The sequence below is a fragment of the Sprattus sprattus genome, assembly GCF_963457725.1.
Source record: "Sprattus sprattus genome assembly, chromosome: 13".
In the NCBI taxonomy this organism is placed as follows: domain Eukaryota; kingdom Metazoa; phylum Chordata; class Actinopteri; order Clupeiformes; family Clupeidae; genus Sprattus; species Sprattus sprattus.
The window spans coordinates 17,969,125-17,985,233 of record NC_137911.1 but is presented as its reverse complement, the minus strand read 5'-3'; the positions used below and the strand labels follow the sequence as shown (position 1 = coordinate 17,985,233).

The 16,109-nt window shown below is 42.5% G+C and overlaps 1 protein-coding gene across 1 annotated transcript; it reads left to right on the top strand.

Moving 5' to 3' along the window:
- Positions 1-1,670: 1,670 nt before the first annotated feature.
- vrk1 (VRK serine/threonine kinase 1) lies at positions 1,671-13,839 on the top strand (the record flags this gene model as incomplete). The annotated part of the gene is made up of 12 exons (XM_080850018.1): positions 1,671-1,830; positions 1,949-2,004; positions 3,294-3,363; positions 3,923-4,010; positions 4,300-4,408; positions 4,801-4,893; positions 5,848-5,980; positions 7,530-7,650; positions 8,178-8,236; positions 11,264-11,436; positions 13,251-13,332; positions 13,669-13,839. The coding sequence occupies 12 exons, from the start codon at positions 1,671-1,673 to the stop codon at positions 13,785-13,787; spliced, it is 1,263 nt and encodes a 420-aa protein (XP_080706144.1). The 3' UTR covers positions 13,788-13,839.
- Positions 13,840-16,109: the final 2,270 nt, after the last annotated feature.

The following is a 16,109-nucleotide window of genomic DNA, read 5'->3' as shown; positions in this document are numbered from 1 at the left end:
TCTGTAGATTCCCCATGCCCGGTATGGTTGAAATCTAATCTAGCCTGAACTTTGAAGGCTGTGAGGTATTTGATGATTCTGGCTAAATTACAAAACAGTATGAAACAAATAATGTGAAACAAGGAACAGAACAGACTAAAGTTCAACCTGTTCAACACTCGTCACATAGCTATGATTAATATGGTTACACTGCAAAGGACACTTTTCATGAAATGCTGTGGTTCTGGTGTGATACATGAGCTTTCAGCAGTCATAAGATAGGCTGGCGAAATAAATTATTTATAAGCCACTTGCGTGCCTTTGCAAGGTGAAATTCAATATTTCTGACAAAGGCAAAAAGTCAGTATATGCACTGACAGAAGACATGAAAAAGTCTGACAAATATATATTGATGAAAATGAAATAGGTGATATTAAATAGGGTATATTTAACAGCCACTCAGCTGGCTGAACTGGTCCTGATAGCCTACCTCTGGTCACCTCCAGTTTAAGATTATGTTGTTGAAACATTAAGGGTAAACGGTAGCATAACCTCAAACAGAGGACTGGTCAAGTAGGCTACTCTGACGTTATCAATTTTATTTTCCTTACCCATCAGAAGTCTTTAAAATACCCCCTAAAGACTGGGTTATAGCCTACTACCCGAGACCAAACAAACATCTTAAGCTAGAAGCAAACGAGTCAATGGACAAGCAAAGAACTACAACAACCAAAAGCCTGCTCGCTCTAACTAGGATGTACGCAGCACCTTTTCTGACCAATCAGATGATGGTGTGGAACTTTCGTCGAGTACGCTTACTTCCTGGTCCTGAGTAGTGCGGGAACTTTAGAGTTGGAGACTATTTGAGCCAACGTAATATCAACATTATCTATAAAACATAGCTTAAAGGTTAGTAGTTCAGGTATTAATCTTAACGACCACATTGATCTATACTGTGGCAGGTTGCAGCAGCTGTATTAGCTAAGTAACTGGATAAATAGAATGAACTTCAGTTAGCTAATATAATAGTTCATCCCAACGCATGTTGGCTAATTTAACGTTAGCCTAAGCTGATCGGTAGCATTACAAATACGAATGTTTTTTTTAAGTTGTTCCAGTTGGCTGTCGTCATTAAGGCAGCGATCATTTGTGATGAATGACATCGATGTTTTCTGACGAATGCTTGATACCTAGCCGGGTAGTTAGCGAAGTTTTCGTTTGCTGACCAGAATTAAGCTGTCATCAGTGATGGAGAAAGATGTTCGCATTACACATCCTTCATCAGAAAGCCTGCTTTTAGACCGAGTCATGCAATGTTAGCGGGACAGGCTATGATTCCCGGAATCAGATACAGTACCGTATCTAATATTTTTTTTCATAACAGCTACGTCACAAGTTTAGTCAACCAAAATGAGCTAAGTAGCATGTTCAGGAGCCCATCATTTTGGCTAAGAGGTTAACTTCACTTTCGTTTCACTCTAATGTTGTTTTCGAGGGTGTATGGAAACGGGTAACTTAAATCAATAATTAACTTTCCAATGCGTTTTACAAAATGATGCAGAATCATGACTAACTTAACACACGTTTTCCATCGATATTTTCTAAGCTATGCTGTGATGCTTAGCCTATATGGTACGTAATGCCATTATGGCATGATGTCCTCTCACTTCTCTTTGTTCTGTCCACCCCAGATGCCTCCTAAGGCTAAAGCCAAGGCAGGAGCTAGAGGTCCTGCCAAAAGGAAACTGGCGGAGGAATTCCCACCTGGGGAGATCTTGACTGACAGTCACAAGAAATGCTGGAAACTCGGCACCCCTATTGGCCAAGGGGGGTTTGGTTTACTTTACCTCGGTAAGTGTTTTTGATATAATAATTAAAAAAAACAAACACAAACTGTTAAAAAAGAATATACAGCAAATGTGAAGGTGTTATCAATCGATTGTTCTTTTTCATCCTCTTCCAAATAAAGCAAATGAAGAGACTGCACAATCTGTGGGACCAGAGGCACCCTACGTCATCAAAGTGGTAATGACTTTTTATATATATCCTGAAAGGTAGTATATTTATTTTTGTATTCATTCATACAGTGTAAAACAGAAGTGAGTACACCCCTGTGCAATATCATTCAATTAAGTGTCAAGAGATTCAACGGATAATATCACTTTACAGTAGTTGCATGACTTCCAAGTTGAACAGTAGGGTATTTGCTCTTATGTAAAATTAAAAACAATTTAGTAAATTAAAATGAACTATATTAAACAGGCCCCACAGCAGGAACTCGATATAACACAAGTCAGTACATCTTTCATTACTGAAATTAAATTATTAATTAATACTAATCTTTAAAATACTCCAAAGGTGGTCTGTTGGATTCAAGTCAGCTGGCATACTTGGCCAGGTCATAGTATTCACCACTTTCCCCTTAAAACTCTTGCGTGATTTTGCCAGTGTGCTTTGGATCGTTATCGGAATCTTCCTCTTCTGCCAAGCTTCTGGATGCTGGGAGTCATCTTGTCAGCCAGTTTCATGGTGCCATCTGTAAATGTCATCTCCCCAACACCTTTTGCACTAATGCAGCCATATCACACTCCCACCTCCGTGCTGCACTGTCAGGACTATGCATTCACCGTGGTAGTCCTGGCCAGGTTCACACCAAACATGCTGGACCCCATCTGAGCCAAACAAATTTATCTTGGTCTTATCTGACCAAATAATGAGGTTCCGATATTTATTAGGCTTCTTTCATGTTCTTTAGCAAAGTTTAATCTTTGCAGTTTGGGACGAAGACCAAGTACGTTTTTTTTTTCTTGGACACCGTCAATACAGGTTGACGTTATGCATGGTGCTTTACACTGTCGGAGCCGTAACAGAAACTCCAATTTCCATTGAAGAAGTACTCTATCTGTCAACTTACAAATAATACAAATATTTAGAGGTGATACAATTTTGAATCATTTGAGATTTGATACTGCACAGGGGTGTGCACACTTCTGCTGTATACTGTGCCATAGCTACATACCATATACTTTTGCTTGAGCAATGAAGAAAATAATGACTTGATTTGTTTGGTGTTGCACTGATTTGTTTGGTAAACAGTCATTCTTAAGCATCCAAAATGAAGCTATTGTTATATTAGCATTTTAATAATTTCTTAAAACAAGTTTTGTTTACCAGTAGTGTACATTAGTTCTTAAACACAGAACGCACTCATGTAATGATTGATTCCATAGTGCATCAGAAGTGACACTTCCGTGTTGCTTGCTGTTCAATGTGTGTAAATCTATTGTCCCAACAACAATATAATTCCTTTGCAGGAGCCAAGTGAAAATGGTCCTCTATTCTGTGAGCTGAAGTTTTACCAGAGGGCAGCCAGGCCTGATCTAAGTAAGCTCACTATACCTCCCCACATAACTCCCCCACGTCCCTGTTTACATTGCTCTGTGCATCTCAACGAAGCAGAGACGGAAACTTCCTTAATTAAATGAAGTGAGCACGTTGGGTCGTGTGGAAGTGGAGATGCCTTTTATGGCTTTTGCGGTTGCCCCAAGGCCATAGCTCTGCGTTTTGTTTAATAACAATCCAAATGTCAACATCCCATGACAATTAACTGTTATATTACTTATCCATGCTCATGGTTTATTCATCGGAATATCACGGTGTTGGTAAATATTTGTCCCACTTGCAGATTATCTTCCGGCTGTCACGTCCTTCTCCCCAAGGGATCATATTCTTATTACTTTGAGCACTAATAAGTTTATAGATGTATGTTGGGAATAATTCACTGTCTTTATATGCTGACATATTAGTTATCCCTTTGCATATAGCTGCAGTACGATGAACTTTTTACATGAACTTTACTCTTCTCCCTTTTTTGTGTGTAGATTGTGTCTTGTTGATGCCTCGCTATATATTTACGGTGCCGCCATTTTGCTTTGTTTTGAAGTTCAGTCCTGGATGAAGTCACACAAGCAGAAGCACCTAGGAGTTCCAAGATACTGGGGATCTGGGCTTCATAACAGAGGAGGAAAAGGGTAACTTGCTTTAAGAATTAATTTGCAGGGGTGCAAACTTGCCAAGTGTACCTCAAAATAGGTCATCCAAAAAAAAGCGTGTTACTCATCTGCGAGTAAGCATAACACATTACCTTTTTGCAGAGTCTTTGTTAAAACAAAGAGCCCAACGACTGGCCCATAAAGCAGGGGCAGTAACCCATCACACCTGTATCCCCCCTAGGGGGTTCACATCTTTGTCATATTTTTCACCCCTGCACTGCCCACCATAGTACCATATTGATCTGACAGGAGTGACCTCTGACTTCAGTTACAGATTCATGGTCATGGACAGATTTGGAACGGACCTGCAGAAGATATTCGAAGAGAACGGCAAGAAGTTTCCACGCAAGGTGGTTCTGCAGCTGGGCCTGCATCTTGTGAGTCTGTGCGAGTCATTGCTTCTGTATCGTGTTTAACTTATGCGGCAAATGCTTTTTAAAAAATGTTTTTTTTTTAATGGTAACCCCAGAAAGTCCACACGGCATTTAAGAGCATGTCTGTGATAAATTATTCAAGTGTTTAGAGATGTGTGCCTTTGGTGTGCACAGACATAGGAAGAGGCAACTTTCCCTCAACACCGCCCTCACCAGAACCCCCACCCACCCAGAACACTGAAAAATGTATATCAATACCTAACACATAAGTTTTTTTGTTACTAGATAGCGCTAGATTTATGAGATGTTACCTGATCACAGTGTGTTTGGTATTCTAAAGTGTCATTATGAGATATAACAAAAGCCTAACTGTCACTGCTCTGTTCACTGTGCAGTTGGATGTTCTGGAGTACATTCATGAGCACGAGTATGTGCACGCGGACATCAAGGCCTCCAACCTGCTATTGAGCCACACAAACCCCAATCAGGTGTGTGTCTGCTTATTACACAGTACTGCAGGAAACACTGACCTTATTTACACCACATTTGCGTGTTTTGGATAAACACACACACACACACACACACACACACACACACACACACACATCATACAACACCCCCCCACACACAAACACACAGAAATGGGTTTTTTTATTAACACTGACCAACATTCGATGTGTTGTTATTATTTTCTTTAATTTTCTTTTTTTTTTAATTATTATTAAGTGAAATGTTAATCCTTTTATTCCCTACTCCTGAGCTGGGGGAAGATTAGATGGGTGCAAATAGCTGTCTCAGGCAAACGAGCTGAGGGTGGGGGCAGGGGCAAATATTTAATTTGGGAGATTAATAATGTATCAGTGGTGTATTATTAAACTGCTATTTTTAAATCACAATTCCGCGAGTGGTCTCATGGGATTTGCAGGTTTACTGGTTGCTCTTTGACACTATTTTCATTACGGTAAAATAACTGGTTTACTCATTACTGATTTACTCACCTACAGACACTCCAAAAAAGTCTGATGTTCATTGTGTATGCCAATGCATTAACACACACGTGTTCCCACGGTCACGGAAATCCTGGAAAAGTCATGGAATTTCATTCAATTAATTATGTTATAGTAATGTTTTGTTGTGTGAATTTATGCTGTGAGATGGTTTGCACATGAAGTCTAGTTAGCCTTATAGAAAAGTATTTGAAATGGTTGTTGTTTAATTTTCATTCAATAATTAATCTGTGTTGTAAAGTAGGCACTTTTCTGTACTTTTAGGTTGTGAAGGTGTCATGGAAAATTCTTTAAAAGTCATGGAATTGTTTTGAAAATGAAAATGTGTGGGTCCTTATTGGCAAAGAATGTTCTGTTACAATGCCTCCTGCGTTGTCCTTAGGTGGCATCATGTGGGACATTCTCTGTTTATGACGTCTGTTGGGGATGTTTCAGGTGTTTTTAGTGGACTATGGGCTGGCATACCGGTACGCACCTGAGGGTAAGCCAAAGGACTATAAAGAAGATCCAAAGCGATGCCATGACGGAACCATCGAGTTCACCAGTATCGACGCCCACAAAGGAGTGTGTAAGTTGACTAACAGCACACTTTTTTTCGTTTTTGGAGAGTGTATTATAATTTAAAGTTTGTTTTCGTTGGAATTTTGCATATCAGAGTTGCACCCAAGAGTGTAGAGGATGTAGTCTAGTTTCACTATACTAATAACTGATCACTAGTGAAACTGATATCACAAACTAGGCTTGGTTTGTTGTGTTTGAAGGTTCAGTTTGTTGACTGTCATCATCAACATCATAACAGATTGTCAGGATCATGCTTAAGGTGGATTTCCAACTTGTTTGACAAAAAACCCTAAAAATATTCCATAGGTTTTCTTCTGGGAAAGTAATATGTGGACACACTGGTCCTTACTTTGATGGTAAGGTGGTAAGATTTCACATATGTATGCATGTTGATAACAGTGTACCAGTTAGCGGTCTGTCGACTTTAACATGAAGTGTATTCAGATTCAGGCTTCTTGCATGGTCAGACACAAGTTAGGTGCTTTTCACACAAAGCTTGCTTAATTGAATAGTGAAGAAAACCATTATATACATGTCTACCTTCCCCTCTAAAACCTGCCCAGAGAATGACAAAAGCAGCTGATGGTTGTTTAAAAATAAAAAATAAAACTAGCTCCTCTACTGACAGTGTCGCCATCTGAAGGTGGTGGATTGATTCAGAGATGTCAAACTAATTTACAGCTCTTACTGTTACCACCCAAGTCTAAGATATGGTCCTGGGTGGGACATTCAGAAATTAATCACTGAAACACACCGCATCTGTGTGTCATGTGTTCTTTCTGTGCTTGTGTGTGTGTGTTTGTGTGCGTGTGTGTGTGCGTATGCCAGTAATGTGGTAACATCTGTTTTTGAAGTGTGATGCAGAATGCTTAAAATCCAATGTCTTCTCTCTGATAATAATCTCTTCCACCTACTGGAGCATGCAACTTGTTGTCAGTCATGTCCTGCCTCCGCTAAATCTCAAGAAACAGCCCCCATTCTGCAGTGGGCTCTTCTGTAAGGCCATGTGATAAAACATCTACACGTGTCTTTTTGCATAGTAAAGTGGCTCAATTCTGCCTTTTCCTTTCGCTCTTTATTTGCAAATATGTTTAGTCTTAAAGTTGAAGTCTGTGGTTTTGTTGATATTTGAGTTCAACAGCCAATCAAATCGCACCCCTTCCTTCTGTGTTCCTGAGGCAGTGTGCAGATTGGCTGGACTTGTTTATGGCTCCAAGCCATTTACCGAGCCAGGTCTGAACAAACAAATAGACCTTTTTTTTGTTAGTTTTGCTTTTGAGTGTTGCTAGAAGATTGTGAGGAGCCATTTATAAAAAAAAAATTGCAAAAGATGTTTTAGGCTGCATCATTAAAATAGGCCCTTAAAGATTATCAATAATCCAATAAAAAAAAAACGGATAATGCTAATGTTTCGCCCCGGCCCTATGTCCGAATAAGGTATAATTTGTCTATATTACTGTATGATGTTAACCTGAGAGACTTATATGGTGTTTGATGTTGGAAGCCAAGTGGTAACTCTAAATCATAACGGTGTGTGTGTGTGTGTGTTTCAATAGCTCCCGCCAGAAGAGGGGACCTGGAGATATTGGGCTACTGCATGGTGCAGTGGCTGTGCGGACGACTGCCTTGGGAGGATAAGCTGCAGGACGCCGACTACGTCAGAGACTCGAAACTCAAGTATGTCCCATCTCAATTCCTCTGTCACACAGGACTTTCTTACCCGTCAACTACAGAGCCCCCCAAGTCTTCTGTCACACAAGAGTATTTGTCCTCCCTAGCACTTTGCCTCCCAACTCCTCTTTTACACCGGAGTGTCGTTCTCCTCACGGCCTCCCAACACTTTTAATCATCCCAGAGTTTTTATTCCTTCTCTAGCTGTCTTCATGATATGGTGTTTGTTTGTGGAACAATTAATTTATGACTTTGTCTGCCCCAACAGCGAGGCCACATTGATGAAAAGTGCTCCCTTGCTTATCAGTTTAGAAGTGATAAGAGATGAGATGATAAGAGCTTGGATGTGTACAGTGTATCCAATTAAACAATTTGCCAGCATCTCTTTGTCAAGTTTGTTTGTGACAGAAAGTCACCAACTTCAGTGACGTTCAATCAAAAGGTTGAACATTTTAAAGATGGATAAATGCATCTTTAGGGCTTTTGCTGTGCAGATTGAATTCAGGAAGGATATAATATGTCATTTATTTCAGGTGCAGAGACAATATTGGGGAGTTCATGAAGAAGTGCTTCCCGACAGAGCCTAAGCCAGGTAAGACAAGATATTGTTTAACCTCCGAAACTATGGGATCAAACCGAGCTGCACCTGATACACTGTAAACACACTAACTGGTGATTATATATTGCATCTCAGTGAATGGTGAAGCTGCTAAATCTTTCTGAGTTCACTTACCTGGCTTTAGCTTTGCTGTTTGCTTTTTCAGCCAAACTCGTGAACTCCTAGTGATGGCATTGAAGAAAGTTTTTACGGGCATATTAACAAACATGGCAGAAATGATTTCACTTGAATTGCCTAGATAGTTTTGCCATGCGTTTATGACTGACTGCCAACACACTGCTTTGTGTGCACAGTTGTACTCTCACCCTCTAAATGTTCTGTACGTATTCTAACACCCACATTTACATCACAGGCACTCCGGTGGAGTCTTAATGAAAAGCTGTCCGTTCTGGCCAATTAAAATGCAATTTCAGCCTTAATGAAGCTAGCATGTTGTTGTTGGACAGCGCAGCAAATATGTCGCCCTCCTCTTCCCTCTCCCTCCAGCGGAACCCTGAAGTCCTTGAGAGCACCTGTGCTTGCTCCGAGTACCACGGCCGCCTTTGTTAATGCAGCGAGCCGTAATTGGATTGAAGTACTTTGCGGTGCCGACGCACAAACAAGAGCGAGATCTTCTGTTTCGACTCGTTACGTGCTCGGCCCTGTTGATGTCAGTCATAATGAGAGCTGGTTCACATGCCCGGCGCTGCTGAAGTTCTGTTAAGGGGAGCGGGGCCTTTATTTTCTCTCTCGCACATGGCCACTGTGCGTTTGGATTTTCAAGGAGAAATTTAGGAACTCAATGGGTTGGTGGAATGACCCTTAATTTGTTACCAGCTGGGGACAAAGAAATAAAGATAGATTTTTACTTTCATTGGGAGGTACCGATGAGTATTGGAAGAAAGTTGTGGTTTACAGGAGCATAGATGGACCTGTAACAGGGTTCACGCTAGACTCTTTCTTGGCCGGACAAATGTCCGACGCTATTCCAGAATATCGGCCATTTGGAATGTCTACCGGACGTTATTCACTAATAGCCTAATTAAATAACCACCAAAACTCCAAATGAGAAACGACACAAATTAGCATAAGTTTCTTCAATAAATGCAATAGAAGTAGCCGTCTAAAAAAATATTGAAAGCCATCACGTTTTAAAACTAGGCCTATAATGTTGGAGCTAAAAATAGCCTATTGAACAAAGAAAGTAGGCTAGACGTTAAATTGCGTCTTGCATCAAATATTTTAGAATGAGGCTAACCGCTCCGCCTCTACTTTCGCCGCAACTTCATGGCATGGAAAGGCTCCGCTGCTCTCATTGCACTTTGCTGCGGTGTTAGGGACATAGCGGCTCTGTGGTCAGACGACTCGCTATGGTCAACTAAGGCAGATCTTTTTAAATTGATGGAGCCTTTCGTAAAGCCGTTTAACTTGCCTGCTCTCTCACAAATGCTACAGAACATTGTGTCTCGAACATCCACCTTTTCCGACCTTAGTCAACGGAATTGCTCGACCCATTCAGCTTTAAAACTCCTTTAAGTTTTTTGGCAGGCGCATTTCCTAAATCCGTCGGGGCCTCGGGTGGTGTACTTGGAGTCGAATCATTTCTTGACGAATCATTAGGCCTATCAAGGCTATCAGTTGTCTTTTTGAAGAACTGACCGAGAGACGTCTGCTTAGCCATTTTGAAATTTTGTTATTGTTTATTTTAGTGAACAGTTTTTAGCGGGGAAACCAGCCTGCGTGTGTTGCGGAACCTCGACCAGCGCATGTTCCGAATGCAATCCAAATCTGCTTTAGAACTTTTTTTTAATGACATAGCAGGCTGATTATATTCAGGTTTTATGTTACAGTTGTTTTGTTGTTTTCATATGTTACTGATTAATCATAGCCTACATACATATTTTCTATCGGACATTTGGGCCGTTTACATCTTATTATACCGGCCATTCATGCGTTCAATCGGCCAATGTCCGGCCATAGCCGGCTAACGTGAACACTGACCTGTAAGTGTGTAGTTTTGGTTAGAAAGTCTGAAGTTGTTTACTTCTTGAAACCCAAGACCCAGATGTAGCTACTTGCTCATTGTGGCTGTTTGTACTCTCTGGTAGGCTAGGAAGTGAAGGAAGGGGATAAAAGACAGGAAAATAAATCAGATTCCATCTTTTGAACTTCCTGAAGATCCTCCCTGTCACCGGAAAGGTTGCCAGTGAGTTCAGCGCACGCGTGTGTCCCAGACCACCGAGCTGCCGTTTCTTCCCTAGTGTGGCATGTCGCCCGCATCTCCTCTTCCTCGCCCGTGTCGAGCCTCGCCGTGCACCGCGCTCTCCCCCTGTCTTTTAATATCAAAGACGTCAGAGGAGTCCTTTACTCGCCAGCTGATGTGGTGACACCTCTTAAGCTCTGTGACAACAACGCAACAGAAGGAGAGATTTCTCCCCGGGCTGTTGTCGCACACACACACACACACACACACACACACACACACGCTGCATCACAACAAGGACAGGGATGAGAGGTGGCACTGTTTTTCACAGGCTTCATAGCTAATTCTGTTTAGTGTGACTATTTTAGCACTGCGACGGTAAACAAAAGTTTGAGAACAACGCTAGATGAGGAGTGAAGGTTGATGGGGGGACAGTGTGTTGGTGTGTTTGTGTGTGTGTGTTTTGAGTTGTTCCTTTAAATATAGCCTGAAGGTCGAGGTGTCAGCCCAGTCTTCGCTTAGTGTTCTTACTGGGACTTCCTCTCAGTGTTTTTAATCGTCCTTTGGATGTGTCTTTCGTGTGTGTGTGTGTGTGTGTGTGTGTGTGTGTGTGTGTGTGTGTGTGTGTGTGTGTGTGTGTGTGTGTGTACACAAGTGTGAAATAGAAATTGAAATTTTCACATTGGTTCTATAAACTCTCAGCAGAAGCTTTGCTTTCCAAATACATAATTCCTGTTCCTACCATACGTAAAGAAATTATAAATGAATGTGCCTGTAGCACAATCTCAGTTTTCTGATTTTTCTACTTAAAATACTAGAGGAAATGGTGAAGTTCATGGAGGAGGTCAAGACGCTGGGCTACAGTGATAAGCCACCATACCAGAAGCTACGGACCATTCTACAGGCCGCTCTGACATCACTCGGTGAATCTGCGGACAACAAGCTTGACTTCTCCATGACTACCAATGGTGTCAGCTCTCCAAAAGCTAAGGTCAGAACTCGTTTAAGTGCTCTCCTGTCACTCACGTTCAAAGTAGTTGTTTTCGCAGTGGCAGTTTCTTCATCGCAGTTTAAAACTTGTCACGTTCCAAACAGCCAAGCAATCCCCTTTTCAAGTGTCTCTTTTCAAAAGGAGCCCATTTCAACCTAAGATAATTTGTTTACCTGTTGAAAGCGATTCAGATTAAAAAATGCCAGCTCACGATCCATGGCTAATTACCTGGGTTAGTGGGAAACGTTGCCAAGTGCATTGATTTTCAAATACGATTAAAGCATGATGCTTTTAACAGATGCGCTTTGACCATCACTTATTTACCACCCCCCAGCCCCAACACACACACACACACACACACACAAACACACACACACACACCACCACCAAAACATATGCACCTGTACAAAAAAACAGTACTTCTTTTTTTGTTTGATTTTTAGCTTTGAAACTGTGGAGATGTTGGTTCTACCTGTTCTACCTTTCACAGTAAATGCCCAAAAATATTGACAAGGCTTGATTACTTTGTGAATTTTCTTATGTTTTTTTTTTTATTCTGAAGGCTATTTATGTATAAAAGGATATGCTCTTTATAGTATTCGTATAGTGAAATGTTGTTATCAAGGACAGCCAAGAATCCATCTGTCCATCCTTGCTTTTCCACAAGAGAGAAAGGCATTGGCAAGAACCCTGGCATCCACCATCATAACCTTGTCAACCAAACTGACAAGGTCTGCATCTTTTCTTTAGAGCTTTCAAATGTACAGCCCCCCCCCCCCCCCCCCCCCCCCCCCTCCACTCAGAACAGAACATCCCTCCATCCTCTCAGCAGACAGGTTTTGAGTGCCTGTGTTTATTCCTGCTGCCTAATGTATCACAAATTTGCTGACACCGTAACCTCGGGAGTCCGCTTCGGCCCGGCAATCAACGAGCCACAGCGGCAGAGGGATAGGGACAGTCTCGACACTTCCCACAATGCCGTTTGCATATGGAGGGTGCCACCGGGGAGCTCACCCGTGCCAGCCGAGGGTTACCTGCCCACTGCCGTTATTGTATGTAATTATCGAGCCAATCTGTTCGGCTCAGCGGGGTCTAGATGGTAATCATGAGGCAGCAATTGGCAAAATGGATGGGAAATGTGAGGAGGGGGGGAAGGGAAGGAAAAAGAAAGGAAAGAAGAAGCGGAAGACGAAAAAAATAAAACGGTAAGGATGATAGTTCAGGTCCGAGAGGGGACGAGCCTTTCTTGTGCAGACGGAGCGTCGGAGAGGGAGAGTTTGATTGCTGTCGTTAAGTGCATCTTTTTCGTAACCTCCGTTCAGTCGGCGTGATTTCAAAACCCTGTGCGTTCTACAGGCCTCTTTTGATTCGCCAGAAATAAAAAGGGTTTTAATGGGTATGAACATGCAGAGATGAATTTGCTCAAAGTATTCATTACTGGTAAGTGGAATCAAAATGTTACATTGTCGCATGTGAACTTGCCACTCTGGCTCAGAGGAGTTTTATTCATGACCTTAAAAGTCTAGGTGTTTTGTCAATGGGTTTCACAAATGCATGCATGTACTTGACATTTTTGAATGTTTTTCTTTCATACCTTTACAGTGCATAGTCATAGTTTGTGGATCTTAATGCCCATATGAAAAAGGTGGATTGAATATTTATCTTATCAATGGGGACTCAAGGTTATTTTCAATATTTAATTTGAATTCCCACTGAGGTTGTTCTATGCAAATTACTTAACCGGGACCGGGTACTCTATGCACTCTGTTCCATCACTTGTTTTCTTCCTTTTCTTCTTCTTCTTCATCTCAAAGACTACTAAGAGAAAGAAGGCAGCGGCTAGTGACGAGCCTGATGGCAGCCCAGTGAAAAAGAGGCGTGCCCCGCCAAAGAAAGGCAAGTCCTGATCATGTTCACGATTCATTACTCAGTTAAGAGAAAAGCTTGTGTGTGTACAGGGCAAATGTTCCAGAAGAGCCGTGTTGGTCCTTTGCCACTGCCTAGTGGGAGTCAGTTACTGCTTTATGTAAAATACCTAGTGTGGGAACAGGTCTAGCCTTTCAAGAATGACCCCCCACACACAGTTCTAATGAGAATTTCCACACTTTAAACTCTGAAATTGTATCTCTGCATATCTTTTATAAATGATGTGTTGTCCTGTTAGAAAGGCAGTGTCATCTGGGATTAAGGGTTTACGTGTTGGTCTGAGAGTCCCCTTCACTTTTCCTACAGAGACCAATGGAGTTAAGAAAACCGCAAGTCCCAAAAAGCGGTTGGTGGACACAGCATCACAAACCTCTCCAATGCCTGCTGTCAAGAAGCCAAGAGGCAGAGCCAAGAAGGCCCCTTAACTTCTTAACACTGTTACCTGATGCTAGTCGCCCACTGTGTCTTGCTCTTCTTGTCGACGGATTATATGTGTTCAATGTTGTATATTTTTTAAGTTTCTTAAAAACTGAGTATTGTTTCTAACGCTGTCATTGTAAAATAATAAATACTTTGGGGGGGAAAAAAACAAAGCGCTGCTGAGAGTAAGGAGTTATTTTCATTCCCTTTGTAATGCTTTGAATAATCAGAGGATGAGGATGAGCTCTGGGGGGACTGTTCTGCCCTCGATAAGGAAATCCCCAAAGGAGCTCTCCATGAGTACTCCCGACTCCTCCGCTACCACCTCCTCTTCTTCTCTTCTCTTCTCTTCTCTTCTCTTCTTCTTGCTGCCATGAAAGCTGTCGCCAGGCTGCTGTTGCGGCGTCTCTGGGCGCGGTGAGCCGGGCTTTGATACCTGTGCCGAGGCGGGCAAAGGCGTCACAAGGCGCCGTGGAAATGAGCGTGAGAGCACATCAGGGACGCGGGGCACTGGATTGCTGCTGCACCTCTCTGCTTCTCCGCTATTTGATCACGGAGTCGACGGAAGTGGAACGCTTGGGTCGGGCTTTTCCATGTCACTTGCTGTTTTGAATCGGTGTCCCAAGTTCGAGGCGATGTTCTCTTGCTCGGCACATCTAGGAGTCTTCATTAAAAGTTACACGTAGCCGTTTCACCCGGTAACTTTTGTCAGGTTATTTATTTATTTTATTATCATTTTAAAAGTATATTTAGGCACGGAAGGAATTCATATCTTCTCACCTTATGTTTCTCTCCGGCAGTCTTGCAGTGCAGCGCTCCTGCCATTGAGGCACTGTTATCATCCCTGATCTGAAATGTCATTCAAAGATCAAAGGAGGGCAATGACAAGGTAGAGAATACATATACATGAACCAAAACTAGCCCCAGGGGCTGTTACCCATCTCTTGTATTAATGTCAATTAAAACGCAAAACTGATTGTGTTCTGAGCAGTCAACAAGAATAATTTATATACGTTGGTGTCTGCTTGTTTGCAAAAATGGCAGAGCAGAGCATTTTTCATGTGACATTGGAGGGGTGATTTGGATCGGACTCAGCAGGGTTTATTATCTGCCCTCTGCGTCTGACTCTGCCTTCAACTGAGTCTGACGGGTCGTGCCACATTTCTCCGCGCTCTGCCAGACTTTGTCCGAAGGGGAAAAGTAATTAAAACTGATGTGTAGGACGGCAAATTAACTGACATGATTCGCCAAACCATTGCAAATTAAAGAGATTTGTCTAGTTTCTCCACTTCCAAAGCATGGCTTTCTTGTACTCCACAAGCCAGGTCAAGCCAGCCCACTGAATGTGTTATATATATTCTAAGTGACTTGCAAACTGCCCTCTATTTTTGGGTCTCCACATTGGGCAGAAGTACCCGGTCTGACAGATTTGTAACAAAGTCGTAGAAAAAAAAAAACTTCAAGGAAAAAGCCCTTGCCCTGGAAATCTTAATTTTAGCCTTACTTCTGGTTCCCCTGCTCCCTCGCTCCCTCCCTTCACCCTGGCATTGCCCAGTGCCACTTCAGTGGTGCTGTGCTTATTGCCTTGTTAGCTCTTGTTAGATGCCCTACCTTCCCGTTACAGGAGCGCACTCAGAGGAAGATGTTTCTCCTAATGTTTGTTTTTCGGTGCCCAAGCCGCGGGAGCCCTGGTGGTGGCGCTGGAATTGATCGGCAGGGTGGCGTGCACTAAAGTGCACCCCTGTGTGCTTTCCTCCCCTTCCTCGTCTCTGACCTTGGGGGCGCACAGCCATGGCTCCTCAGCAGGGGGCAGTAGCACATAATGATAGCACCGAGAAGGGGGGGAGCTGGGGAGGGACAACAACACTTAAACACAACATTACCACCTGTTCCCCCCACAGCCTGAGCTGTGGAGGAGATACACAATTTTGTTGTGCCCAGTTGTGGCCATTGATTGACTGGCGTTTATATCCAGTCCCTCGCTCCGAGTTTCACTCCTGCTGCAGGGCTTTGGGCTGTGGACTCCATGCCGAACTCTAAATGTCTCCCAGTGGTGTCTGGAGCGTTGGGTCTCCCACCCCTGTGAACCTTTTATAATACTGATGTCAAATTTGCTTGTATTAAATTCAATGGTGGTACTGAGTTTTATTTTTATTTACTGGAGGTAACTGGTTGGTTTCTGTTGTGCAGAATACAAGACTGGTTGAGGCGTGGAGAAGCAAATGTGGTCAGATAATGAGTTAAGCGGTGCAGAGAAGTTAATATCATCCTCAGGGAAAGGTGAACAGGTGTCTTTGTTTTCCTAGTGTGTGAGTGCATGTGCAGAC